The sequence below is a fragment of the Semicossyphus pulcher genome, unplaced genomic scaffold (genome assembly GCF_022749685.1).
Source record: "Semicossyphus pulcher isolate SPU_LCO1_2020_fin unplaced genomic scaffold, fSemPul1.0.p SCAF_11, whole genome shotgun sequence".
Lineage (NCBI taxonomy): Eukaryota > Metazoa > Chordata > Actinopteri > Labriformes > Labridae > Semicossyphus > Semicossyphus pulcher.
In genome coordinates, this window is record NW_027211615.1 from 8,109,283 (window position 1) to 8,134,616 (window position 25,334).

The 25,334-nt window shown below is 42.5% G+C and overlaps 2 protein-coding genes across 3 annotated transcripts; one reads left to right on the plus strand and one right to left on the minus strand.

The window, feature by feature from the left end:
• Positions 1-2,000: 2,000 nt before the first annotated feature.
• LOC138585400 (synaptotagmin-14-like) lies at positions 2,001-14,000 on the plus strand. Of its 2 annotated transcripts, none has more exons than XM_069657713.1 (8): positions 2,001-2,086; positions 3,926-4,903; positions 5,129-5,266; positions 7,562-7,824; positions 9,289-9,726; positions 10,869-11,049; positions 11,409-11,465; positions 12,534-14,000. In XM_069657713.1, the coding sequence occupies exons 2-8, from the start codon at positions 3,982-3,984 to the stop codon at positions 12,848-12,850; spliced, it is 2,316 nt and encodes a 771-aa protein (XP_069513814.1). In that variant the 5' UTR covers positions 2,001-2,086; positions 3,926-3,981; the 3' UTR covers positions 12,851-14,000. The 2 variants fall into 2 exon arrangements, with proteins under 2 accessions (XP_069513814.1, XP_069513815.1); XM_069657714.1 differs by having other exon boundaries at positions 7,565-7,824.
• A 3,564-nt stretch (positions 14,001-17,564) lies between these two features.
• Positions 17,565-25,032, minus strand: extl3 (exostosin-like glycosyltransferase 3). The gene is made up of 5 exons (XM_069657769.1): positions 22,881-25,032; positions 21,630-21,757; positions 20,166-20,310; positions 19,937-20,065; positions 17,565-18,336 (listed from the first exon to the last, which is right to left on the minus strand). The coding sequence occupies exons 1-5, from the start codon at positions 25,017-25,019 to the stop codon at positions 18,127-18,129; spliced, it is 2,751 nt and encodes a 916-aa protein (XP_069513870.1). The 5' UTR covers positions 25,020-25,032; the 3' UTR covers positions 17,565-18,126.
• Positions 25,033-25,334: the final 302 nt, after the last annotated feature.

The following is a 25,334-nucleotide window of genomic DNA, read 5'->3' on the forward strand; positions in this document are numbered from 1 at the left end:
AGACAAAAATTCTGACCTTACTTTCTTTATACTGTCGTAAGCCCTATTCGCACGGGACTACTTTACCTGTGGACCTCGTGTGATTTAGAAATGACCCCCTCACGTCTGTTTCGTGGGGCGCATTCACATGGGATAAGCAAAGTCTGTATTGCACTACAATTTACAGACACTGTCCCCCAGGATACAACTGAAAATGTCAAGGCTTCCCACATCTGCCTAAAGCCTTAAGCCTGTTGAAAGATATAAAGACGCTCCTCACCGCATGTTGCCCTGCATATCATCCATCTCATCGTCTTTCGAGATTTCGCTCCTGTGTTGGATTTTAGTTTGCTCTTTCTGCGAATGGCCTCTTGAATTTGCACCCAAAATGCTGTCCAAACTTTCGTTTATAATTTCCACCGCAGCCTCCAATTCTTGATGGGAAAGAGAATGGAAAAATGTGAGATAAAAAATAAATACGGAGATGCCGATTAACATGGAACTAATATTATCAGATGACTTGTGTTTGCCAAAATATGGTAGGTAATTTGCGCTGGAATTTTTACTTAACAATTACCGACATGGCCGATTCACACAGGATTAAAATCACAGATGACCTCCGCAATTATTACAAATTACTAGAGGTCCCCAGGTAATACTAGTTACGTGCAAATAGGGCTTTATTTATCACTCACATTTTTGCACTGGAAAATGTAACCAAAGGCAGCGTGCAGTTAATCGCTTCGTCTGACACCTACCCCCCGCCAGCAGTTTCAGGCATTAAAAATAACCATACAGGAATAATCAGTCTTGTCGCTGATGGTCTGGTTTGCTTTTGTAGCTCATATAGAGTCATCAGAATTAATTTCAGTCTGTTTCATAACCAGTGAAAAACTCCTCACAGGAGCTTTAAAGCTGCACTAATGTTTTTATAATGGCATTAAATCTATATTAATAGTGTTACATGTCAGCATTGAACAGGCAGTGTAAAAGGGGCTTATGAGTAATGTAGAAAGACGATGGTTTTAGTAAAGAACCCCCCAAAAATATATCATCCAATTCTGCAGTTGCCCTTAGTTGCACTGAGCATTTTGGCATCTTTCAGCTTGTTGTTTCAGTTTAAAGGCTTGCAACAGTAGTGTAATCGTCCGGCTGCTGGGATACGATCGCTGTACAGGGGAGGCGTTTAGTGAACAGTTAGTTAGAAAAAACCTGTGCTGGTGCGTAAAGCCTTTAGGATCGGTTCCTCAAATAGAATAGTAAGGGATCATTGTTGAATATGTCCGTGTAATTGTCGGATCCAGAGCCGTATTATGTGGCTCAGGTGCTTAAACCTGAAATTCAGACTCCTCGTATCGCAGAGCCTCTCTTTCTGTGCGCTCATGCCCTTTCCACCGAGGCACTTGGTCTTTTGAAATGCCGTTCATGCTTCATTTTCCCCTGATTTCTCCTTCTCCTCAGCTGTTGCACTGCGGTGTGTGTCTGTGTTGTACCGTATTCAGTGCAGGCCCAGTTCTCTGAGTCTACGTTTCAGTCAGATACAGTCCCTTTGAGGCTCTCATAAAAATAGCACAGCAGCAGCAGCAGCAGCAGAGGGCTGCATGGTTACATGAAGTATGGTTGGCCTACATACACTGCTGTAGATCCTATCTTGTTCTCCTTTGAAGTGGGAACTGACTGTTTAAGAGAACAATAGCTAAAGCTCCCCTGACAAGGCAACATTTCAGCACTTAAACTTCAAAATAAGATGCCTATCATCAAATGGAATTATTCGTGCTATCAAAGTGGTGTGTGTACGGCCTTGAAAGCTTGCAGACGTCTGTGTTTGTTTTTGTTTGTAGCCATGGGAGATTGAACTCTTAAATACCTTTATTATCATTAAAGGTTATGTAATATGTCTATGTCTAATTTTGGTTTACCCTCGTCTCCATCTCTCCTCCCTCCCTCTTCTCTTCCTCAGTCTCTCCCGAGCTGCTGGGTGTCCTGTCTTCCATTGCAGCCTTCATGGCGTTGATGGCTCTGTTTTTTCTTTACCTCAGCAACAAGCTGTCAGTGGAGAGTCCTGACAATTTGTCACATCTCAGTGAATATAAGAACAACCAGCCAGGTACTCAACACTCTCCCAGATTCATCACAGCAACTGCATTTGCACACAGACACACGCACACACCAGGATGATTATTGCCTTTGTCCTGGTTTTATATGAAGAACGTCTACCTGTTTTATTACTTCCTCAGACACCTGTCCCAAGTGAAACTAAATCAAATCTAAGAAAAACCCAGCAGGCAGGCTAAAATATTCATAAGAGTGGAAATAACCAAAGAAAACCTAGAACATCCTTGTAAGCGATCAATTTCAGGATCATGCGCCTGAGAATGGAGGAGCAAGGAAGCAGAATTAGCAGGATAAAAAGAAACCTAGGGTGTGACATTCATTAGTCAAGGGGAAAAACAAAGAGGATGAGAATTAAATGCGTTAAGTGGAGGCTGAACCCCTGAGAAAACATCAGCTTTTCTTGTGCTTTAAAACAGTTCATGAATAAAAGTATGTGTATGTATGTTTTTGGTTTCTGCGTCCGACTGTACGTACACTTCATTGTCCCCCCCCCCTTGTAAATCTCAGGAAAGACTGAAGGGAATTTCCTCAAATATGGCTCAAAGGTTCACCTGGACTTAAGGATGAAATGATTTGCTTTTGGTGTTCAAAGGTCAAAAGGTTAAGATCCCTGTAACCCCTCAATAACTCTTTCGGCCAGAACCTAAGAATTCATCACCAAATTGTGACACAAGTCAATACAAATGTCTACTAACATATAGTAAGATATAATATCGTCATCACTTAAAAATAGTTAAAGTTATAATGTTCATTCTCTTTGGAGATAACAGGTAATTGCGGGAGCACACTTCCCAGATATCCAGACAGTGCTGCATGTGTGACGTCCACGGTTGGCTCATGTTGTAACTCTTGATTTTCCTGGCTGACGGTCGCTTTCCTTTTCAGACTGTTTGTCTTCATCTGAGCGTCGAGTTTGTTTCTTTTTCTTTGGATTTTCACTTATTGTTGAAGTTGTATATGTAGTCATCCATCTTTTCTTTGTTTGTTCAGCCATAGTAGATTACTGTTTACTCGCAACACTTGCAGAGAGCGGAAAAGCAGCTGCTTAGCTCCGCCTACCCTCTCTGGCAGACAAACCACGAGTCACTAACTGGGCACCGCTTGGGATTTGTTACGCGAAAGTCGCCACAGACACCCAGTCCAATAATAATATTATATACTGCAAATGCAAAGGCTTTCATCAGTGGGCCATAGGCTCAGTCACCATTGTGTTACCTCATTCAGCGATAGATAGAATGAAAAATGAAAATCTTCGAGATTATCACTTTAAGTGATGACATTTTTTACCAAAAAGGTCAAAGGTCAGCTTCACCTTGACATCATAATGTTCTAGAAAAACACTTTTCTTGCTATAATCTGGCCCCATCCTTGTGAACACGATATCTCAGGAACCCTTGAAGGAGAAATCTTGAAATTTGGCACAAATGTCCTCTTGGACTCAAAGATGAACTGATCAGGTTTTGGTGGTCAAAGGTCAAATCGCATTCTTGTAAACGCTCAGTCCTAGAAGGACTTCAAAAAATGTTTTGTTTTATTTAATCTGTCTGAGAGAACGACACAATCCACTGTCCATTTACAGACTACCTCACCATCACATACCTGTTTGCTCTGCTGTTCAGACAAGGTTTTACTGACAATAACATGCTCTGTAGAGAAACAGACAAAGAGGGAGAGACCTTCTCTGGTTCTATGTCCGTCTGTAAATGATCATGATCCTGTTTAATGTAGGTCTACTACTTTACAATCACCATGTTTGTGTGTTTGCATGTGTTGATCTCACACACTGTGACGCTGGCTCTGCACCCTGCTAACAAACACATGTCCGTCTCAGTGCCTCTGATGAGCTAATCTAGTGGTCACCGTGGCGACGGGATCCCCGGCTGAGAGATGGCCTTCTTCAAGAGCTTCCAGCAGAACCTCCCATCTGTCAACATTACCTCGCTTTTGGACACGGTCACCAGCCGCGTGGACGACCTGGCCAACGCCGTGAGTGATGCCACTTACGCAGTCAGCGACCAACTGACGGAGCAGGTCACCACCATCATCAACAAGGCGCAGGAGGAGGAAGGTGGGGAGAACAGCGGCAGCCAGGATGTGAGTCAGACGTCAGCAGCACAGGAAGGAAAAGCCAGCAGTAAAAGCATGTGGCAAATGTCCAGAGACTCCGAAACTGGCAACGCAGCTTCAAAGAGCAACCAGGCCAGTGATACTACAGAGGCAGAGTCCACGCAGAGCCAGCTGGAGTGGGAATGGAGGGACGGATGCTGGCGAGTGAAGAAGACAGAAGCCGAGTTAGCGGAGGAAGAGCAGAGGAAGAAAGAGGAGAAGGAGCTGCAGGAGAAGAGAGAGCAGAGGAGGAAAGAGAGGAGGGAGAAGCAGCTGGAGAAAGAGGCCAAGTCACAGAGAAACAAAGAGGAGGAATCCCAAAACGGAGAGGAGGAGGAGGAGGATGCTGGACAAGACAGAAAGGCGAGTGATAATAGAGACCAGAAAGAAGGCAACGGTATCGATGAACCTCCTCAATCACCTGATCCTGAGACTGAAGGAGGGTTACAGAAACAGACAGAGCAAAAAGAAGAGGGAGAAGAAGAAGAGAAAGAGAAGGAGGGCAGCCTCGAGAGAGAGGGGGATGATGAGGAGGAGGAGGCCGAGCCATCCAAAGCTTCCTCGACATTAAAAAAGAAAAAGTCAGACAAGAAAAAGGGCAAAGGAGCAAAGAGGGGTTCCAAGAAATCGCAGGACAGCTCGGATGGGGAGAAAAAGAAGGAGAAAGGGAAGAAAGGCAAGAAGAAAAAGAAAGGGAACAAAGGTTAGATGGTGTGCTGCTTCTGCTTCATCGCCTGGATCTTCTTCTTCCTCTTCTTCTCTTGTTTTCAAACTCCTCAAATATTTAACACCTGATTTCTTACCCTGAAATTCACCTTTCCAGCGTTGTGTGCCAGTTTCAAGCATCTACATCTTAAAACTCTGCACATCTTGTATTTAGTGTGATGAATGTAGTGTTTGAATTAGAGTTTCCATGTGTTGTGTGCAGAGGGAGTTCTGTCAGACAGCGAGGAGGACAAAGGGCCTGAGGCGGAGGCCCAGCAGAACAGCACGTCTGTGTGGAGCAACAAACGCAAACAGTCCAGCGAGCACGGAGGATACAGCAGCGAAGCCTCCAGTGAACGGGGTGAGAGTGTGCACATGTGCTGTGCTCGTGTTATACATCATTTTATTTAACCAGGAGGAGCTGTAGAAGACACCAACATGAAACATAAGAGTTTGTTCTCTCTCACGAATTTAAGACTTTCATTTAAGACTTTATTATCTCAGAGAATTCACAGGTTTTTTCTACCAAATTTACAATTTTATCTCCTAAATCCTTTTTTTCTGCCAAATTTAAGACTTTTGGAATATCTGAGCTTTTTCTTTTCTTCTAAAATTGAATACTTTAATCTCAGAGAATGTGCCAGTTTTATTACTTGTAAATTTACAACTTTAATCAACAATATCTCTTTTCTTCCAAATAATTTAAGACTTCATTATTCATATATATATCTTTTTTGACATGGATACAGCGTGAGTTTATTTTCACATAAATTTACCACAATTGTCACAATTTCATTTAGCAGAGGTTTTATTCCAAAGCGACGTTTATCTGAGAGTTAGTACAACACGAGCAACGATCAAGACAGAAGGGAACAAAGTCACTAAGTGCCAACAAACAGCCTGGACAACGGAGCCAACAGGCAGTGCACAGGGCGTAAAGAAGCAGATTTTAAATATTTTTACCATCATCATCTTTAAAGTTGTAATCTCGAAGATTACATTGGCGGCACCTATGGTGATAAACAGTAATTGCGGGAGCACACTTCCCAGATATCCAGACAGTGTTGCATGTGTGACGTCCACGGTTGGCTCCGGTTGTAACTCTTGATTTTCCTCGCTGACGGTCGCTTTCCTTTTCAGACTGTTTGCTTCATCTGAGCGTCGAGTTTGTTTCTTTTTCTTTGGATTTTCACCGATTGTTGAAGTTGTATCTGTAGTCATCCATCTTTTCTTTGTTTGTTCAGCCATAGTAGATTACTGTTTACTCGCAACAGTTGCAGAGACCAGAAAAGCAGCCGCTTAGCTCCGCCTACCCTCTCTGGCAGACCAACCACTGCTGGCTGATGGAAAACGCGTCACTAACTGGGCGCCAATTGTGATTTTTTCCACTAAAGTCACCACAGACACCCAGTCTGTGATACTGCAAATGCAAAGGCTTTCATCAGTGGGCCATAGGCTCAATCACTATTTTGTTACCTCATTCAGCGATAGATAGAGACTTAACAGACATTTATTTACATGAAAATCTTCAGATTATTACTTTAATATCTTCATCATCAGCATCATCAATAGCATCAATGTCATTACAACTCTAATCTCAGAGAATACCAAGGTTTTCTCTGATATTAAAAGCCTGGAAAATCAACTCCAGTATTTAAAAAAACTACAATGGTCGTTGTAGAAGTACAGATACGCAGTAGATTAAAGTAATTCCAAATATATAGATTAAATGTGACTTTAAGAAGCTACTTTTTGTAACTATACATCCAATTTTGAAGAGGCATTAGCTACTTTTACTTCCAACAAAATTATCCCTATTGGTAGATTTATGATTTCTATCACTTCTCACACTTGAAATTATACTCTCAACTAATTTAGCACCTAAATGTAAAAAATGACATTTATATCAGTAAGATTTATATACATCTTACATTCACTGTAACTGTGTGTCCCGGTGATGAGTCTATGACTTTCCTGCACGTACTTCCACTTTTAGATCAATGTCACCATCGCTCTGTGTTCAAGCTTTTCAAGTTACTCAGAAGTCACCTTTTTAAAAATGCATCCAACGTCCTGATGTACCCCGAGTCTCTGGTGTGTTTTCAGTAATTCAGGATCTGTCTGTGCGAAGCCTCTCTGAGTATCCTAAAAAGTGCCTTTATGAATAAAGTATATTTTTTATTACCTATTCATTATTATTCCTCGTGTAGGGACTTTGGGGTGAATAAGTTTGCTTTTCAATTGTCCTATTTGCCTCCTAAATTTAATCTTAATGCAAGAGATCGACATTTTGGTAGATACCTTTATTTGATGAGGTGTGATGCTTCTTTTATATAAGAGTATAAATTAAATATGAGGCTCAGTCAGCAGACAGTTAGCTTAGCTTTGCTTAAAGTCTAGAAGCAGGAGAAAGAGACCAACCGGGCTCTTTAAAGGGCAACAAACATTTCAGTTAACCGATAACATTTGAACAGTCCTGTTGTGGTTTTAAAGGCTGGACTGACCTGTGGGTGTGGCACAGTTTATGGGGTTAACTCGACTCTATGTAGACTATATGTTGCATACGTAATGAGTATCCCTGCAGCGCAAAGCATGAGTCTCCAGTATCTCACCTTTCATCTCACATTACTCCCTCTCTCTCCCTCCCCATCTCAAGCAGTGAACAGCATCCAGAGAATAAAGAAAGACTCCTCCCACAATGACCACCAGCCTCCTCCGTATCAGGACGACCGCTCGGCGGCCCGCGTGTCCTCTCGGTCCCGCTCGGAGCGAGGGGTCAGGCGGGGGTCGTCCCCGCAGCGCTGCGACAGTCCCCGCGGCTCCAGCGAGGCCAGCGTGGACCAGGACACTGAGAGCTACCTCAACAAAGGCTGTGAGGAGGACATTCCCAGTGACAGCACCGCCGTGCTGGGACCAGAGGTGAGACAGAGATACTATATGTTCTCTTTTTAGTGTACTTAAGCAGCACAAAAAAACTCCTCTTCTATCATATGAATATATTTTATATCTATCTGATACCTGCCCCGTAGTTCACCATAAACATATAAAAAGTCAGCACTGTAAGTAATTCATTAGACGTTTATGTTAGACCACTACTGTAAATAGATAGCTTGTTTACTGTAAAGATGTTACTTCCATTACAGTGTCACTTACAGTTACAGGTCACCTGAACATAAGGAGACGGGAGGGGACCAGGTGGTTGTATGTGTTTAAAGGGGCCATATCTTTTAAATGGCTATTCTAATGGGTTTCACATGTTTGGGTGTTTATTGTTCACAGTGAAAAAATGAAAACTGCATAATTCCGTGTTTTTACAGAATGGCATGTTTTAAAAGATCGCCTCTAAAATGGGCCGTTCAGAACAGCTGCAGGTTTCTGTGTAGAACCTTGCTTTCGCTGACATTGACCAATCGTCAACCACGAGCATGTGGGGGAGGGGCTACATGGTCACTCCAAATACTGTCAGCCAATCGTGGCTAAGATCTAACCTCTGAATGTCGAAACGGCTTGTTCGTTTGAGGAGGAAGGAGAGGCTCCGGAAAATAATTACATTAAAATATGTGTAAAATTTTTAATGAAATGAAGCAAACTTTACCAACGTGATTCAAAAACACATTAGAATAATAGAAAATGTATTGCATAGCTAAAACATGTCCCCTTTAAAAGGAAAACAGGTCCACCAGCATGGACTTAGAAAAAAAGGAGAATTTTTAACCAACAAAATTACCAACATTTGAATCACACAATTGAATTATGTATTTTCAAACAACTAAACGAGTTATAATGACAAGATTTAAAAAAAAAAAAAAAAGATTTGAAATTAAGTACAGTAATTTTTTTCCACAGGTATTAACAATAATACCTTTACTGTCCAATCTGGAGTCCATTAGTAGATTTTAGATTTAGGACATGTAAAAGAACAACTACTTATCAAACCAAACTCAGATCCCAGAAATATAACTCCTATTTTTCCAGGAGAAATCTGTTTCTTCTCAGTATTTTCTCTCCCCGTTCCAAAAACATTCCCTGACCTGGCCTTGTCACATCCAGTGTTTAACAAAGTGCTGTTGCATAAGGAAACTTTTGAATGTGTTTTAAATCCAAATGTCTTTTTTCTTCCTTTCTTGTTAGAGAAGAAAAGTAGAACCACACAAGCTGTTGAATACAAACAGTTCAAAACAAAGCTAAACAAAAAACACAGACCTGCAGGTGAAACAGATTTTAAACTCTTTTATGACTCACTGTTCATCTCTTACTTGTCCCAAGTCATCTGTAAGCAAATTAACTGACTGAAAAGTATAAAAAGGATGATGGTAATGAAGGTATGTAAGTAACAACAACTCTCCTTCTCTCTTCCTCTGATTCTCTCTTTCCTCCCTTCAGGACGGCTCTGGTCCTCAGCTCCCCTCAGCCTACGAGCCCGAGGCCCTCGGGAAATACGGCACGCTGGACGTCGCCTTCGAGTACGACTCCAGCGAGCAGTGGTTGGCCGTCACGGTCACCGCTGCGACAGACATTCCTGAACTCAAACAGACAGGAAACATCGCGTGGCAGGTCCACCTGGTCCTACTGCCCACCAAGAAGCAGCGGGCCAAGACCGGCGTGCAGAAGGGCCCGTGTCCTGTGTTCACTGAAACATTCAAGTTCTCCAGGGTGGAACAGGAGGCCCTGGGGGACTACGCGGTTCGATTCCGCCTGTACAGCATCCGGCGAATGAAAAAGGAGAAGGTCCTGGGGGAGAAGGTGTTCTACCTGACTAAGCTCAACCTGCAGGGCAAGATCGCTCTTCCTGTCACCCTGGAGCCAGGCTCTGAGCTCACTGTGAGAACACTTTGTGATATCTATTTTACACTGTGTGCAGTTTTTTATGAAACACTGGAAGTTGGTTTGACAAATGAAAAAAAGACAGCTGTGTGCAGGAATTCTGCACATTTCAGAAGCTGGAACTAAGAAATGTTTGTGATCACTGTTTGAAAAATTTGAATGAACAGATTATCAAAATAGTAATTATTTTTCACTGCATCACTCCATATAAAGCTCCTGTGAGGAGTTTTTCGCTGGTTATGAAGCAGACTGAAATTAATTCTGATTACTCTATATGACCTACAAAAGCAAACCAGACCATCAGCAACAAGATTGATTATTTCTATATATTTATTTTTAATGCCTGAAACCGCCGGCTGGGGGTTGGTGTCCGATGAAGTGATTAACTGCACGCTGCCTTTGTTTACATTTTCCAGGGCACAAATTTAAAGTTAGTGATACATATGGCCGTTAAAGAAAGCAGGATGGCATTTTTTGTTAAAAACCAACACTTAAGCGTGTACATGACAAAATCAGCAAAAAGATAAGATGTATGGTTTTGTCCACAGGGGGCGCCAAAATCAACACAAATTGAAAGTTCCTCACAGGAGCTTTAATTGAGCCTTCAAAATACAGTAAAAAGTCAAAGAAATCGTGTTTTGAGCTGAATGTTATTGTCAGTGTACTAACATAATCGCAGTTATGATGCTAACATGATTAGGTTAAATTGCTTAGCATCAAAACATTTGCTAATTTGAACAAACAAACTACAGCTGAGACTTTTTTAGGCCCTTATAAGTTTTGCAGATATTTGGTCAGCAACCAAAATATATTTGACAAACTTCATGGTGAGGCCAAAGGAAAAGTCTCAGGATCATCAAACTTAGAGGGGTTCATCCTCTGAGGATCATGAATATCTGAGCATAGTTTCAAGACAACCATCTCAACCAATAGTAGGAATAAAACGCAGTCTAGGGCCTACCACTAACCTGGCAAAAAAGTTCCTTAATGTTGTAGCTGGCCTGATTCTCTGAGATAAAGGCCAGACTATTTTGGAATACTTTCCTTTTTTGCTTATGTCTCCAGACTCTGAACTCTGAAAATCCCCCTGATGCGTTTTTTCGTCTTTGTGTAACTTCCTGTGTGTTTGATCTTGCCAGGGTTGTGGCTCTCTGGTGAGCGTGTCTCGCAGTGCAGGAGCTGTCTCCTATCGCTCCACAGAAGACTCCTCGTTGCCAGAGATCCTCCTGGGTCTCATTTACAACTCTGCCACGGGGCAGTTATCTGCCGAGGTCATCCAGGGAAGCCACTTCAAAACCTCAGCGTCGGATAAACCCGTCAGTAAGTACAAGACTCCGTGTTAAATCGTTACGTTTTTGTGCCAGCTTGGAACATAAACTCTCCCTTGTAATGTCTCTTCCCCAAAGCATGCTGATACACGAGGCAATTGTTTTGGCAAAACAGATGGGCAAGATTCCCAGCAGCATTGTGCACCATTACATTTAAACGTTTCCTGGCAACAGCTCCAGCTTTTTAATAACCTCAATGATTAAAGACAGAATGCTGAAGCAATTTCTGCTCATCAGAGTTCCCGTGAAAGCTTGCCTTCTGTCGTATCACAATCTTTAGACTGTTAAATCTGACTGCCTCCTCTCTTTCTTTCTTCTTTCCGACCTTGTGTGCCGTGCTGTGTGCCAAAGATGGTCTGTTCTGTTGTGTGAAACACTTTGTAGGGGGACAGCTTTATATCATGAGAGGTAAGTCAACAGTGACTTTAAGCTTTGGGTTATCAGTTAGAAGTATATGAATGTTCAGTAGAGCCTGAGCGATATATTGACCGTCCGTTATTTTGCACTGATATCGGCCTGTCATATATCATATCTTCCTATATGTTTCGTGCATTTCTATTGCGGTGCACAATCAACAAAAACAATGCCTGTTTTCCTTCTAGCTCAAACATTTCATATCAGCCTCCATATCCTAAAAGGGATAGTTCTATTTTTTGAACCGTTGTACAGTCCAAAACATAGTCCCAAAGTAAAGGGCTGTCTGACGTCAAGGTGAGGCAAGGAAAATATTAAAAACCGTAGCATTCACTTGAATCGCAATGTTCTTTTAAATGTAGGACTTTTTTAAGTGTCTAAAGTATTTTAACGTGGCCCCGAGTACAGCGCTACATAGCTGAGCTTCCATGTTAGTACTCCGGGCAGCTTCCCCAAACAGGGGCTGTGCTGACCGTCGTCGACTGAACGTTACGTCCCTAACAATTGAGAAAGTACCCCATACAACCCACTTCAAAAACCTGAGCTATCCGTTTAGTCAGTGATTTTTCCCTTTTGAAATAGGTATCAGTATCGGTTTTACACATTAGTTTTAGCACTGTTTAAACAAATATGAGATAAGATATAACATGGTGACTTGCTGTTTGTTAAGCTAAGCTAACCGTAATTCAGTTAACATTTTTTTGGTCACCAGTGAAGTAACAGGAGCACTGTTTTTGAAAGACGTTTCTTTCTTATTCTTAAAAATGGGATACTAACTGTTATAATCAGAACAAATAAAAAAGATAAATCTCACAGACAGATATCTCGAAAACCTGGAAAATTAAAAAAGAAAATATCTTTGTGGCTAAATCTTACCTTTTTAAATGTTCATATTTTAGCAAACTGACCCTTTAAAACACATTATAGGTCTCTAAAGCACAGAGCTCTGGTTGTGGTTTTTAATAAAAGTAAAATAACAGAAACATTTACAGCATGTGTTGCAGTACTGATCCCCCACCACATGATGGCACCCTCTCACTGCTCTCCCACACCTCCTTTCAGACACCTATGTGAAGCTGACCATGCTGGACTCCAAGGGGAAAGAGATGTCCAAGTGCAAGACGGCCGTGTGCCGCGGACACCCCAACCCCACCTACAAGGAGACCTTCGTGTTCCAGGTGGCGCTCTTCCAGCTGTCCGAGGTGTCGCTTGTGCTGTCTGTGTTCTGCCGCCGGAGCAGCATGAGGCCCAGGGAGAGGCTGGGCTGGGTCTCCCTGGGCCTCAACAGCTCCAGCGAGGAGCAGCAGGCCCACTGGACGGAGATGAAGGAGGCGGAGGGACAGCAGGTCTGCCACTGGCACACGCTGACTGACACATAGGAGGACGTTTTATGAAGACTGAACTTACATTCCCTGCAGAGGTAGAGTTTTGGGGTTTAGCAGGAAGCACCTTGTGAGATGTGTGATGTGTGATGTGTGTGTGTGTGTGTGTGTGCTGCAGACAGGTGTGAGGACAGGCGTGGGTTCCCAGTCTTCACTGCCAGAGACTGAATGACAACCCTTTAATCTGCCACTTTCCTCTGAGGCAGACGGATATTATTGGTGGAGGTGTAAGCTCTAGCTCCAGCTCCAGCCTTTTTATTGACAGTCAAAGGCAGACTGAAAACTAACAAGACTATAATCACCGAACTAACCGAGAACAGAAGGAATCTGTTTGTCTTCCAGTAAATCTGCCTACAGCAAAATCTGCATGTACACTAACTGTTTACAGGACAATGTTAAGACTCTTTCAAACCTTTTCTGTCTCTGAATCTTGGACCAAAGAGCTCGGTCCAGGACCAGCAGACTCCTCCCTGTTTCTTCTGGGCTTCTCTGGACTTCAGCGGCCACCAGCATACCAGACATTTCTCTATCAGTCACAGCCATTGACGAAGGAGGAGGCAATGAAAAGACTGTTACAAAGGGCCTATAACATGCTGCAACTATGCTTACAAGCTATGCTTTGTACAGTTTGTTTACATGCACATGACATTATGCAAGATCCATTCATTATTTTCCCCTTTTATGTTTTTGAATGATCAAATAGTTTTCCAGTTTTATGTTTTTTGGGGTGTGTTTTACACAGAGAAAGCTTTTTTTGTAATAGTAGTCTGGCATATTTCAGTACACTATGCATTTGACGCCACTATAAATCGGGAGGAATGAAATTCTGTCTTGAATTGGACACAGCTCTGCATGCCACCGGTATCAAAGAGCAGCTTCCTTTCCAATGTAATACAGATTGAGCCTCTTTCACCATTCAGCCTTCTGACAACTCAGCCATGTTCATTCATGTAGAAACACGGTGCTTCCCGCTGAGGAGGAATATGCAACAGCCTGCGCAGTCCAATAAACCTGGACGTTTCTGTGGCTGACAGCCTCGGCTGTGTTCGCTGTGGAGAGAGTTGGAAAGGCAAAATTAAATTTATAGGTAAAAGGGTAAATCATATTTTCTCATTACAAGTGAATGGAAGATGTACTATTAAATAAAGTCTATAATAAATTGCAAAAACTTTGTCTGGAGCTTTGAGAAATGTGGTTCTACCTCAACTGTACTTATCTGGAGCAAAGGCAATCCTTAACCCTTATTAAAAATGAAATATTATGAGTCAGGAATCCCCCCCAAAATACTACTGAAGACTACACAGCCACACCCATGTTTCAGTTAAAACTATGAAACCCTCTCCTCCCTCTGCTGGCTAAAGCTGAGGGGTGTGGGGTGCATTTTTCTTTCTCCTTGTCCCACTGATGTCACAGCTAAACCAAGAGATTTGGGTTCGGGGTGCTGCAACCACACCTTGTCTCTTCAGTTCTTCTGCAGGGCCAAATGTCTACAAAGTCAAATTTGATTCATTATAAGAGGAATAAAAACCAGATGTGAAGCATTCCTGCCAGATAGACGATTAGCTTTTGATTGCAGTATAGTACGGGGAATAACAACCACAGTTTTTCTTAAATCACAAGTTTGGCTTGCATTTTGTGTGAGCACAATTTGTGCAGAACCAGCATTTAAAGGCACTGAAGCAATGATTTTTGGAAATACACTTTTTTTTTTTTTAACAGTTAAATGACAATAACAGAATAAGCTACAGAAAACGGTCAGTTAGCTTCATGCAGACTGGAAACAGGCTTTAAAAAGGCCAGTTCCAACTGCACACTCTGAAGCTCACTATTTAACAAATTGTGTAATGTGTTTACGTTCAAACTTCACAGAGTAATTAATCTTTTTTTGCTTTACTTTCTTGGTAGGAGTTTCCGCTTGTTGCCAAGCAACCGGTCCTTTCCAAGAAATAGTCGGGTCCATGTTAACTCTTCGTAAATCGTCGAATGGACGTTCTAAAACTTCGGTTTTTGTATTAATTAAACAAAGATATAACGTCTTAATTGGTAAGCTTCAGAGCTGCTGGTAGGCTGCTTCGTTTCTTTTGGCCACAGCTTGCAATTGCCATTTCTTCCTGCTACAAGTCTTTCTGCTAAGTTTAGCTTTTAGCTTTGCTAGCTACATCTTCCTTTTGACCATACAGACAAAAGTATGGTTGTTTCTTCATAAAGCAGGACAAACGAGAGTAAAAAACCAAAAGTTAACATATTAATAAATAAAATATTCGTATTAATCATTATTAAATTGCAATTGTTTATATATTATTAACATAAATTAAAGTTTAGTTAAGATGGAAAAAAGAATGAGGCCAAACGCAAGACAATGTTTAAACAACGTGGAGAGTTTTTATTTTCATTTATCTAGCCTTCAATGGTATGTTTGACGCTGTCATCAGTCATCAGTCTGGAACAGCGCAGGCAGCAGTTGCCGGTGGCTGGAGCCTCGCCCACAGCTGTGGATCAGACCCAGGAGCACATACTTTCACAACTCCTTACACCTAACAAGAGTGACTGACTGCAGCCTTCCAGGGAAACTTATCCTGCTCTGGGCCATGGAAAACCAGCTGTGCCACAGGTCCAAGAGGGGGGAATCCCGTGACTGGAGGAATGGGAGGTTAGAACTTCAAAAAATAACAGCCGACCCCATCTACGCCCTGAGGACTGTTTCAGAGCCAGCCAGGTAATTATGAGACTCCTGGAGGTCCAATAAAAGTGTTCAGATGAGACGAGGGGGTTTGGAGTCAGGCTGGTTTTTCAAGTCTGGTGCAGAAGAGGTGCAAATTTTGTTTTAACCGACTCTTCTTATAACCCTTCCAGCTCAAGCTGCCCATTCAAATATTTGTATTTTTCAGGAGAGGGGCCAGAGAGCAGCAGCAGCCACCTGGAGCAGGTACAATATTGGCTCCCAATACACTTTTCCGTGTGTCTCTTCTGACTGCAGAAGCTCAATTTTTGACACTCTGTCACAGGTAAGAACCAGCTTTGCTGCTTTCAGGTTAGTTCGTTTGTTACATATTCAGTGGCACAAGCTAGTTTTCCTTGGCATTGAAATAATCTGACGGCTCATTCAAGTTGGGACTTCTGCGATTATTGGGAATAATAAACTACAATGTCTTCTCATTTTATTGAATGTGTCATGATCAGTTTACAAAAATCTTTTTTTAATAATATATTCAATAAATATACAGGAACCTTGACTTGTGTTTGTTTCATAAAAGCTTCCTCACAGCTAGAACCTAATTTGTTAATTATTTTTAAAGGGATCTTTTCAGGTCAACCTTTTGTTCAGATAACAGGAATTAGGTCTGACAGGGTGAAATAAAGGACTTTGGATTTATAATACATGATGGGAAAGGGCTCCAATGGATTGACTCCTGGTAAAGTACCATGCAGAGTGGATAAGGGTGTCCCAGACTGCATCCCTTTAGCATTCATTCACACTGTGCACCCTGCAAATTATACTGTAAAGCAGCAGACGTCGTACCTATTTGGCAAAGAAAACATTCATCAAGCAATGGTAAAAAAACAAACAAACACAACGTGAAACCAACATGGCGACACTGTAAAGTGACGTTTTCAGTCTTAGCTCGTAAGGTTCTACACAGGAGGGTGAAAAGAACATGGCAGGACATATCTAACACTTGTATTGTAAAGCCAGAACTGGCAATATATTAAAGAGAAGAGTTCAACATTTGGGGGAATATGCTTATATGCTCTGAGATTGTTAGTGCTCTCATATCTGTAACCACTAGAGCCTGCAACCAGTTAGCGAAGCTTATCTTAGCTAAGCACAAAAAAGGGAAAACAGCTGGTTTTTCCTTTTTGGATAAAACAAAAAACTTTTTATTTTTATTTATTGGCTTCTGATTTGCTGGTAGGCAGATTTTGATACCTTTGGTCAGAGCCTGGGAAGCTGTTTCTCCCATTTACAGTCTTTATGCTAAGCTAAGCTAAAAGGCTTCTGGCTGTAGCTTAATTTAAACAGAGAGATTTGCAAGATGTATCAATCTTGTCAACTAATGCCCCACAAGACAGAAAATTAGTGTTCTTCCCAAAATGTCAAACTCCTCCCTTTAAAGATGAGATTTTTTTTACCATAATTCTAAAAGTACATTTAACTTGATTTTCTTTATAATTACAACATTAATCAGACATCCAGAACTATTTTTTGTTGATTTTGGCAGCTGTCATTCTTGACTTTGTTGCACTTGATTAAAGGACATTGTAACCATTAATTGTTTAATATTATTACAATTAAACGTGACTACTTCAGCCTTGGACCAATTTTTACAAACACCCTATAGCATAAAAACGGCCATTTTTAACACTCGTCACTGAGTGCAGATCCTGTAAGCGTAACAAAAAAAAATGGTGGCTGGTTTTCATGATAAATTCGAGGCATTATGGTGACCGTTGAAGTGAATTCCTTCTTGAACACGAAACACTACGGAACATGTTTAGGTTGAGGTCCTGTCTGTCACTCAGACTAACAAGAAGTCTGCGTCCGATCTCCCACAGGCAGAGGTTCTGAAAAATGTTCGTTCGACATAAGAGATTTTTACACATTTAAACGACATTATTAAAAAAAGAAACTGTTCAATAAAATACTTCTGACCATCAGTGCTTCTCTCATGTACAAGAAGTACAGTTTGTAACTGTAAAATGACAAAAAAAAAAAAAAAAAAAAAAAAAAAAAGTGGCAGCCTTGTGCCTCTGCCACTTTCTCCCAAACTGAAAGTGTCAACAGGCTGCTGGGCCGAACACAGCCTGACATCAGTCTGTCAATGATTAAGTAACTGAGAGCTCCATTGTCAGGTAGGGTTTCTTTAGAGTTTCTGTACACTGTGTACAAGCGCCCTCTTTCCTCAGCAGGACGTTAAGAGGTGCAAATGACATCTGTAGTGGTTGATGATTGAGCATGATTGAGGAACATGAAAAAGGAGGAGTGACATCCACTGAAAAGGCTTATTTTGTTGGCAGTGGTCCCTTTCAGCTTCCACACTTCAAATTTTCAGTAGAGTTGTGGGTTGCACCACAAGAGAACAGCTTTTAAGGTTAACTTGTCTTTCCCTCTGGGCAAAATCCAAACCCCAAACTTTCCTCCTGTGCTTTTAACCAACAGTCCATCCATCCATCTTCATCACTGCTCTGCTGTGGGAGCTGCTGTTCTTTTTAAATACCTCCAGTCCTTCAATCCACTCTGCTACGGGCTCTTTGCTGGGCCGCTCAGCCCGATGCTAGATGAACTTGAAGCACTTGGTCTTGTCATGGGGTAAACGAGTCTTAAAAAGCACAGAGTCCACACGAAACTGCGTGTACAGCAGCGGCATGTAGCCGTACACCTTTACGAAGAAGTTGATGCACTTGTGGCGTTCGTGGAAATGGGAGTCATCGTGTGAAAGCGCCTGAGGGCAGCCAGGGCAGCGGAAAGTCCAACGCGATGTTACCTAAGATAAAGAGAGAGAGTCAATCTTTAAATGTGTGGTATTTACTTTATGATACACAGTATTTGTTTGTCATTTATGCATGAGTTACTTCACCCTTGTTTCATCTTACAGCAGCATTGTGCTGCGTTTAGGGAATTGACAAATCACTGAAGCAATGAACAGCAATCAAATCTAAGCAGCTGTAACGAGGCACAGCACGCCTGTCAAGCCTGGGATTTCTCAAAGTCTCTGAAGTTATGGAGATTGGGCTAAATTAAAACAGATACTTGGTATTTACAGATTTTTGAGGATGGAATCTTTGTTTTAGCCTTTAAAAAATAAAATAAAAACACAGGAGGAAAAAATTAAAGAGTCTATGCCTACTGCTATTATTAGCAGTTCCAGCTAACTAGCTAAATGCCTAAAGCAGCAACCAATCATTACTTTCAAGGACAATAAGCACTTCATTAACTAAGCTAACTACATTAATTTATAGTATTTTATAGGTAACATCACAACTTGCACATCCATTGTGTAGTATTTCTTCATTGTGTGGAGGCCAAATGCGGAATCTATGCAATTTAAGCTAACTCTGTAGCTTTTATTATGCTAGTTTAAGACACCAATAACGCTAACCAAACTTTTTGGCAAAGATAGTATTATAGTATGCAAGCTAAGCAGCCAAATTAGGTTATTTATAATAAAACTAGTCTGATTTTACTCTTAACAATTTTAAATAATTGGTGTAATTAGCTGTATAACTGCAGTACAAGAACAATGCAGTTTCATGGCTTCTAACGACATGGATCATCAACATGTGAGGACACAACATTTTTGCCAGGGACATTCAGATTGAACATTTAGACTGGTATCATTTATGTAACAAGTGTGTATGTAGGACTCTCCTCACAATACTCTTGTTTTAAAACAAGCAAGCCTGAAACATTTATTCTTCACATGAAGCTGGCTTATTAAGCCAACTCTAGCATCTAATTTTAGCTTAATTAGCTCGCCAGCTTATAAACTCTTCGAGAATGATCAATTAAGAAAAGGAAAAAAATCCCCAAAACGGAGTTTGAATTGTTGAATCAGCAGCAGAGACGTATATGGAGCAATTTATTTTCAGTTTTATTTGTCTTAGAGAAATTTATTCCCTCACCATTTAGGACGGCGCATTGAAACTTGCCCCAAATTCATTATTCACAAGGCTTATTCCAGCAGTGAATTGCTGTCATGGAACACACTCCATCAAAGACATCCTTAATTCCCTCCTGAAACACCCTGAATATTAACGGCGCGCTAAATCAAAAAGAACTTAAACTGAGGACTGCAATGACATTTCTGTTCCTACAGCTTCCCTGGCTTGATTGCTATAATTATTTGTCTAGCCATAAATATGCACTCTGGTAATAAATGTGCTTCCAATAAAAATCCAGGGGGGGAAAAAAGAGGCGTAACACACCAGTTCGATGTTGTGTTGTTGATTTATCATTTGAGTGGAATATTGGACATGTCACTTTGAGTAATGGTGAGGCTAAGTGGGCAGAAATATAAATACACTGAGGCCTGAGGAGGATACAAAGTTTGCAAATGCTCAGCTGAAGGTTGCTCAACCACTGACCTTGATGGGTGGTTTGCGGGTGATGTGAGAGACCAGGAAGTTCATGGCGATGTCCTCGCAGTTTATGTACTCGTCCACCATGTCTCTGATGGCCTGCGGCATCACGTAGGAGTACAGGTAGGCGTAGTACTACAGAAACACAGAGGAGTATGTGAATGATATAGCTTTGAGACAGCAAATCTGGCTTAATGTTGTGTTGTTGTTTTTTAAGGGGGGTATAAGATCTGACCTTATGGAAAAAAGCAGCTCCTGTCAGGACCATGGAGAGCTCACAGGAGTAGTTGGAGTTGTAGAGCCAGGACTGATGGTTGACGTCCCATGCGTGATACCTCCCAGGGAATCCCACGATTCGATCTCTGGCCTCACGCCACACTCTGCGAGAAACCACAAACACAAAGTGAGCAGAACTTCTCAATTTAAAACAATTAATTAAGACTGATTGAGCAGATTTAATAAGTACTTTTTTTATGGTCATTAGTTTGGTTTCCAAAAGTCTGTCTGTGCATATGCTGCGGCTTTTCATCCATCTGTTTCAACTTGTCATCTATACAAGCAATGTGACAACTATTTGCCTCTTGGGAGTAATTAAGTAACCGTTCTGTTGTCTTTTTCTTCTGCTGTGTGACAGTTTTATTAAGCTATTTAAAACAAAAATGTCACTCTTGGCTCATATTTACTCATACTGTTGCCCAGTCACAAGAAGAAAGTCTTAGACATAAATGTTCTCCAGTATAACAGATGAGACACGTCACTAGAATTCCCTCTACAGACAGAAGATGTAAGAAATCTCAGAGAGACATCTAATGTCTCAAACGTGCTCATGTGTAACCGTTTCAGCTGCTGTGTAATGGCTCCTCTTTGCTGAGAGTGGAGGTGAGGAGACATTCCTGCGTAATTCTGGGGGAGTTTGAGATAATTCATGACAAATGACCCCGTACACACTCACACTCAGAGCCAATTTCTGCCTGCCTGGACAAGCTGCTGCAGCACTAAGATGCAGACGAGTCAGGGAGAGGGAGGGGTGGTGTGCAAAAATAACATAACACTGCACTTCATATCATATAATTGGTTTAAACATGGCCTTCAAATTCAGCTCATCTAAGTACAGCATTAGCAAATGAATCATAAATACAAGGCACGGACTGCATGTTTCCTTATCATTTTGTCTGGTTCATTCTCGGGTGGCTGGCTCCGTTTCTACGACTAATTCAGTGTTTTCAGGAACGTTATGCTCCTGCAATTTTAGGAGGGACATCTTCACCGTTTATTACACAGCATTTTTTTAGTGTTCAGCTTTCATTACAGCACTTCTCCTAAGGTATAAACAAGTACATCTGGGGTTTATTATTATTAAAATTCCAATGAATTATTAACTGAGTAGCCTGTACAGTGCTTATAAAAAGGTGGGTACTCGTGCAAACAAGTGCTTTATATTTTATACTTGGGAGTATAAGTGGAAATCTGTTTCCAGAGTGTATTCCTCTGATGATCAGTGAAACACTCCCATATTTAATTAACTTTGATTCAGTTATGTAGGACAATAAAACATGCAAGTTTCCCGAGTGGATGACCATTTTTAAAGGCACTATAAAATGACATCAGAGCCAAAAGTGATAGCAAATTGTGTTTACAGGTCGTTTTACTTATGTAGATGAATCCCTGGAACCGCTTGCATTCTGTGATAATCACTGACCTGAACCCGAACATGATCTCATCATGGCGGAGATGAGCGTCATCATCAATTGACAGGATAGCCTCCGTTTCCACGGCGTCCCAGGGCAGGAAGCGGTTGTTGAGGCTGTTCTTTTCTGTTCGGACGACCTACAGACACAAAAGAAGATTCTGCTTAGCAACTACTTCCATTAACTCTAGCTAGTTAGTTAAGTAATGCTTCACACAACAAAACTTTTTGTTGTGCTACTGGACCTACATTAACCTGCACTAACTATACTAACTAATTCCCTGGCCTCTTGGGGGCAGCAGAAACAGCTCACTGTTTAAGTTGTTAGCAAACACTTGATTATTTACATATTCAGGAAATGCAAAGCAACATTGGCATTCATTTCAAGTTCATGTTTCTGGTCCCCAGGCAAATGTAAGTCCAATATTAACTGTCCTTTTAACTCTGTTGTGGTCTCCACCAACTCCTAAAGGGAAATATCTTGATCTTTAGTTGCTACTTTCTCCACTATATTCACCAGCTAGCTGCCAACTTTTGGATTGGTGCCAAGAAAGAAACGTACAGAAAGTACTAGAGCTTAAAAAAAACCCCCCAATACATTCTGTGGTAGAAAAACAGATTAAAACTATGAATCAAAACCGCAAAGCTGCAGACTACAAAACCAAAACGACCCCTGTTGAAACTACCACAGTGTTGAGAATTGATTCTCACGGTTTGTGACTGTTAGATTGTATCAGGCTGCATATGAGTAAAAGTATTCAGCTTAGCACACAAGTATTCCATACATGGGTTTTAGTGCTTGAGGCTGTCATAAGATTATAAACATGTGCCACATGTGGTCATCCATCTGAGTGCCAAAAAGCACCGCAGACTCTTTTAGCACCAACAAACACAGATTCAAATTGTTCAGTTCTTCTCTCAAAGCTTAACACTTGCCCCGTCACTGTCACCAACTAATGGTGTGAATATAAACCACATGAATATTTTATATTTTCAGGCTCCATTCAAAAGCAGAAATTGTATTATTCATGGATGTCAGACTTCTTCACATCTTTTTTTTGTAAAGCTGCTGGTAATTTGTTTGGGCTTCTGCAGGGTTTCAAAAGGCGCACTGATCCAAACAACTCATTGGCCACGTACTCAAATAAACTTTGCATCACCTCTGACACATTAGAAATACTACAGGTGTCCTTTTTTGAATTTCAGAGAGACATGAAAAGAAGACGTATTTGTACGAAAGAAACACCAATTTGATGTACTCACCACAATGGGCAGGCCGATGTCTGGCCACAGTAGGTCATCTGAAGGAGGCTTGGGTGAGTTCCACACCACCACTACCTTGTTGAGGTACGGCAATCCATTTAACCTCTCTAGAGAGTTCATTAGCACCTCCTCCCTCTCATATGTCAGCATGACCACAGTGAATTGTTCTCTGGGTACATTCCCTCCTAGAGCTGCCTGAAACTCCTTCCCTGAGCCTCCCGTTCCTCCACCGATAGGCCTGAAACCGGTTCCTGAGCCGAGGAATTTGGCTTCAGAGGGCAGCACAGGATCCAAAGGAGTGTGAGGAAACAGATGAAAAGGCCCTGGGGCCCGGTTCCATGCTCTATAGGTGTCTGCGGCAGTGTATGTGAAGTTGCGGAGAAAGCGTGGAGATGCGTAGGGGGGTTCTGTCTCAACAGGACCCAAGTCCAGATCGCCATTGTCAGCCAGGTTGGCATCGGTTCCTGCCAGCTTCCCTGCCTTGTGAGGAATCTCATGGGCGGGTTCTTCTTTTATGGGTGCAGCAGGAACCTGGATGCTGGTTCTGATGCTGGCCAAGAGGGTGTTTAGAACATTCTCTGAGGTGGAGAAGTAGGTCTCCCACAGGAAGCGGCCCTGCCGCCTCATAGCTAGCATGTCATTGTCTGAAAGGCTGCGCAGCAGGAAGTGGAGCTCTGTGACACGAGGCTTGGGTACTATTATAGCAGCTTCACTCCATCGAATAAACTGGTGGTAAGGTAGTCTTGAGTGGTCCCCCAACACGACTGGGATAGTCCCTACCTCTAGGGCCTCAAAGAGCCTCATCCCACAGCCTGCTGATGCCACCACTTGTCCATCCCCTGGAGCAATCACCAAGGCAAAAGTTGAAGCCTTGAGCACCTCCAGCCTGTCCTCCCTCTCTCCACAAAGAGCCCACTCGGTCGGTAAACTCGGCCGTGGGTTTTTGCAGGTGAACTCCACCAGCACCTGATCCAGGTGGCTGTCCTGCACTGCCTTCAAAGTGCCGATAATGCGATCATCGTAGTCGGCTGGTGGGTCACCTTCCATTTCCTCCTCAAAAGACTGTGGGGGTGTCTCCTGTAAGCTGCTCCTCAGTGACTCCACCCTCTCCCCCTGGAAGGTGAAGAGGTATTTCCTCTTTACAGGAACTTGAGGGGGTACTTCCAAAAAGTTCGGCTCTGAGAGGGCATGAACCAGTGGGGACACCACCAAGTCAAAGCCCTCGCGGTACTGCTGCTCCAGGAAAGTGGACTGAGCGACTGCCGCCCGTCCTGTGCTCACATTATACAGGAAGTTCTGTGTCATGGACTTTCTAGAGAGATGCACTAGTACATGGTTGTGTCCATCAGATCTCCAGTAAGGAAGAGCTTTTAGTTGTTTCTCTAGCTCTGAAGGAGGTGGCAGCGGGGAGGATGAGGACTCCTGTAGCTCCCCTACCAGCACCAAATACAGACAGGCAATGCTGGGGTTATCTGTTACATAAATGTTGCTCTTAACTGACGCTGCAAAAGCCTGCTTCACCAGTGGGTCTAGATAGTCTGCCCATGGATAGGAGCTAGTGTCGTAGACATACACAGGAAACCCAGATGTAAGAGGGCAGCGCGCATAGTCAAAGCAGGAGCGTAAGCGGCAGGAGCGCGCAGACTTTGGTGGTGGCAGCCCTGGGTCCTCCTTGTCCGGAAGCAACCTGACCGGCAACGACAGCTTAGGCTGGTTCTGGGCCATCAGTTCTTTATACGAATGCTCTGTCTGGCTGATAACATTCTTCAGCTGCAGCAGATCTTGCTTGGCACTGTCGATGCTGCGTTTGCAGGCCTCAATGCGCAGGTTGAGACGCGCGATCTCCCCATTGAGTTCCTGCCTCTTGGCCTCCAGCTGCAGCAGCTCTTCGCTGACCGACTCTCGGATTCTGCACAGATCCTGTACATGTTTGGCCTCGCACAGTTCACCACCAGGCCGTGGCCCAAAGATGCGCTTGTCAGGACCCCCAGCTTCGTCTATGGTAGTGAGGTAGTAGTGAGCAATGAGCGGGAAGAAAACCAGGATGAAGAAGAGCATGAAACTGAGCCACGTGAGACGCACACGCCGTAACACCCATGGCTGGCCACCGGCACCGACCCCACCACCGTTACGCTGCATTATTGACCCTCTCAGTCTGCTCCTCGTCCCACCAGGGAACCGTTGCTATTGGGATCAGCAGCAGCCATGGTACGACCTTGTCAGCAAGGCAGCGGGATGGATATTAAATCATCAAAGCTGGGCTGTAGCTCTGTCCTTCTGTAAAGGTCATCTGGAGCTGTTTTCCTCCTATTACAGAGTCCTGTAGATACGGGCTAGAGGTTCTACCTCATCTGAATCTAATATGAACTCTGATGTGTTAAAGCCCACAGAAACTAATTCCATTTCTATTGTGAGGTCCACCTTTTCCTTCACATCTATGTCAGAAAACGGTCC

Coding starts and splice junctions, on each gene's coding strand:
- LOC138585400 (XM_069657713.1), top strand. CDS start 3,982: ATGGCCTTCTTCAAGAGCTTCCAGCAGAACCTCCCATCTGTCAACATT. Junction 4,904..5,128: donor GAAAAAGAAAGGGAACAAAG/GTTAGATGGTGT, acceptor TGTTGTGTGCAG/AGGGAGTTCTGTCAGACAGC. Junction 5,267..7,561: donor CGAAGCCTCCAGTGAACGGG/GTGAGAGTGTGC, acceptor CCCCATCTCAAG/CAGTGAACAGCATCCAGAGA.
- extl3 (XM_069657769.1), bottom strand. CDS start 25,019: ATGCAGCGTAACGGTGGTGGGGTCGGTGCCGGTGGCCAGCCATGGGTG. Junction 20,311..21,629: donor GAGATCATGTTCGGGTTCAG/GTCAGTGATTAT, acceptor GGTTTCTCGCAG/AGTGTGGCGTGAGGCCAGAG. Junction 20,066..20,165: donor GAGCTGCTTTTTTCCATAAG/GTCAGATCTTAT, acceptor GTGTTTCTGTAG/TACTACGCCTACCTGTACTC.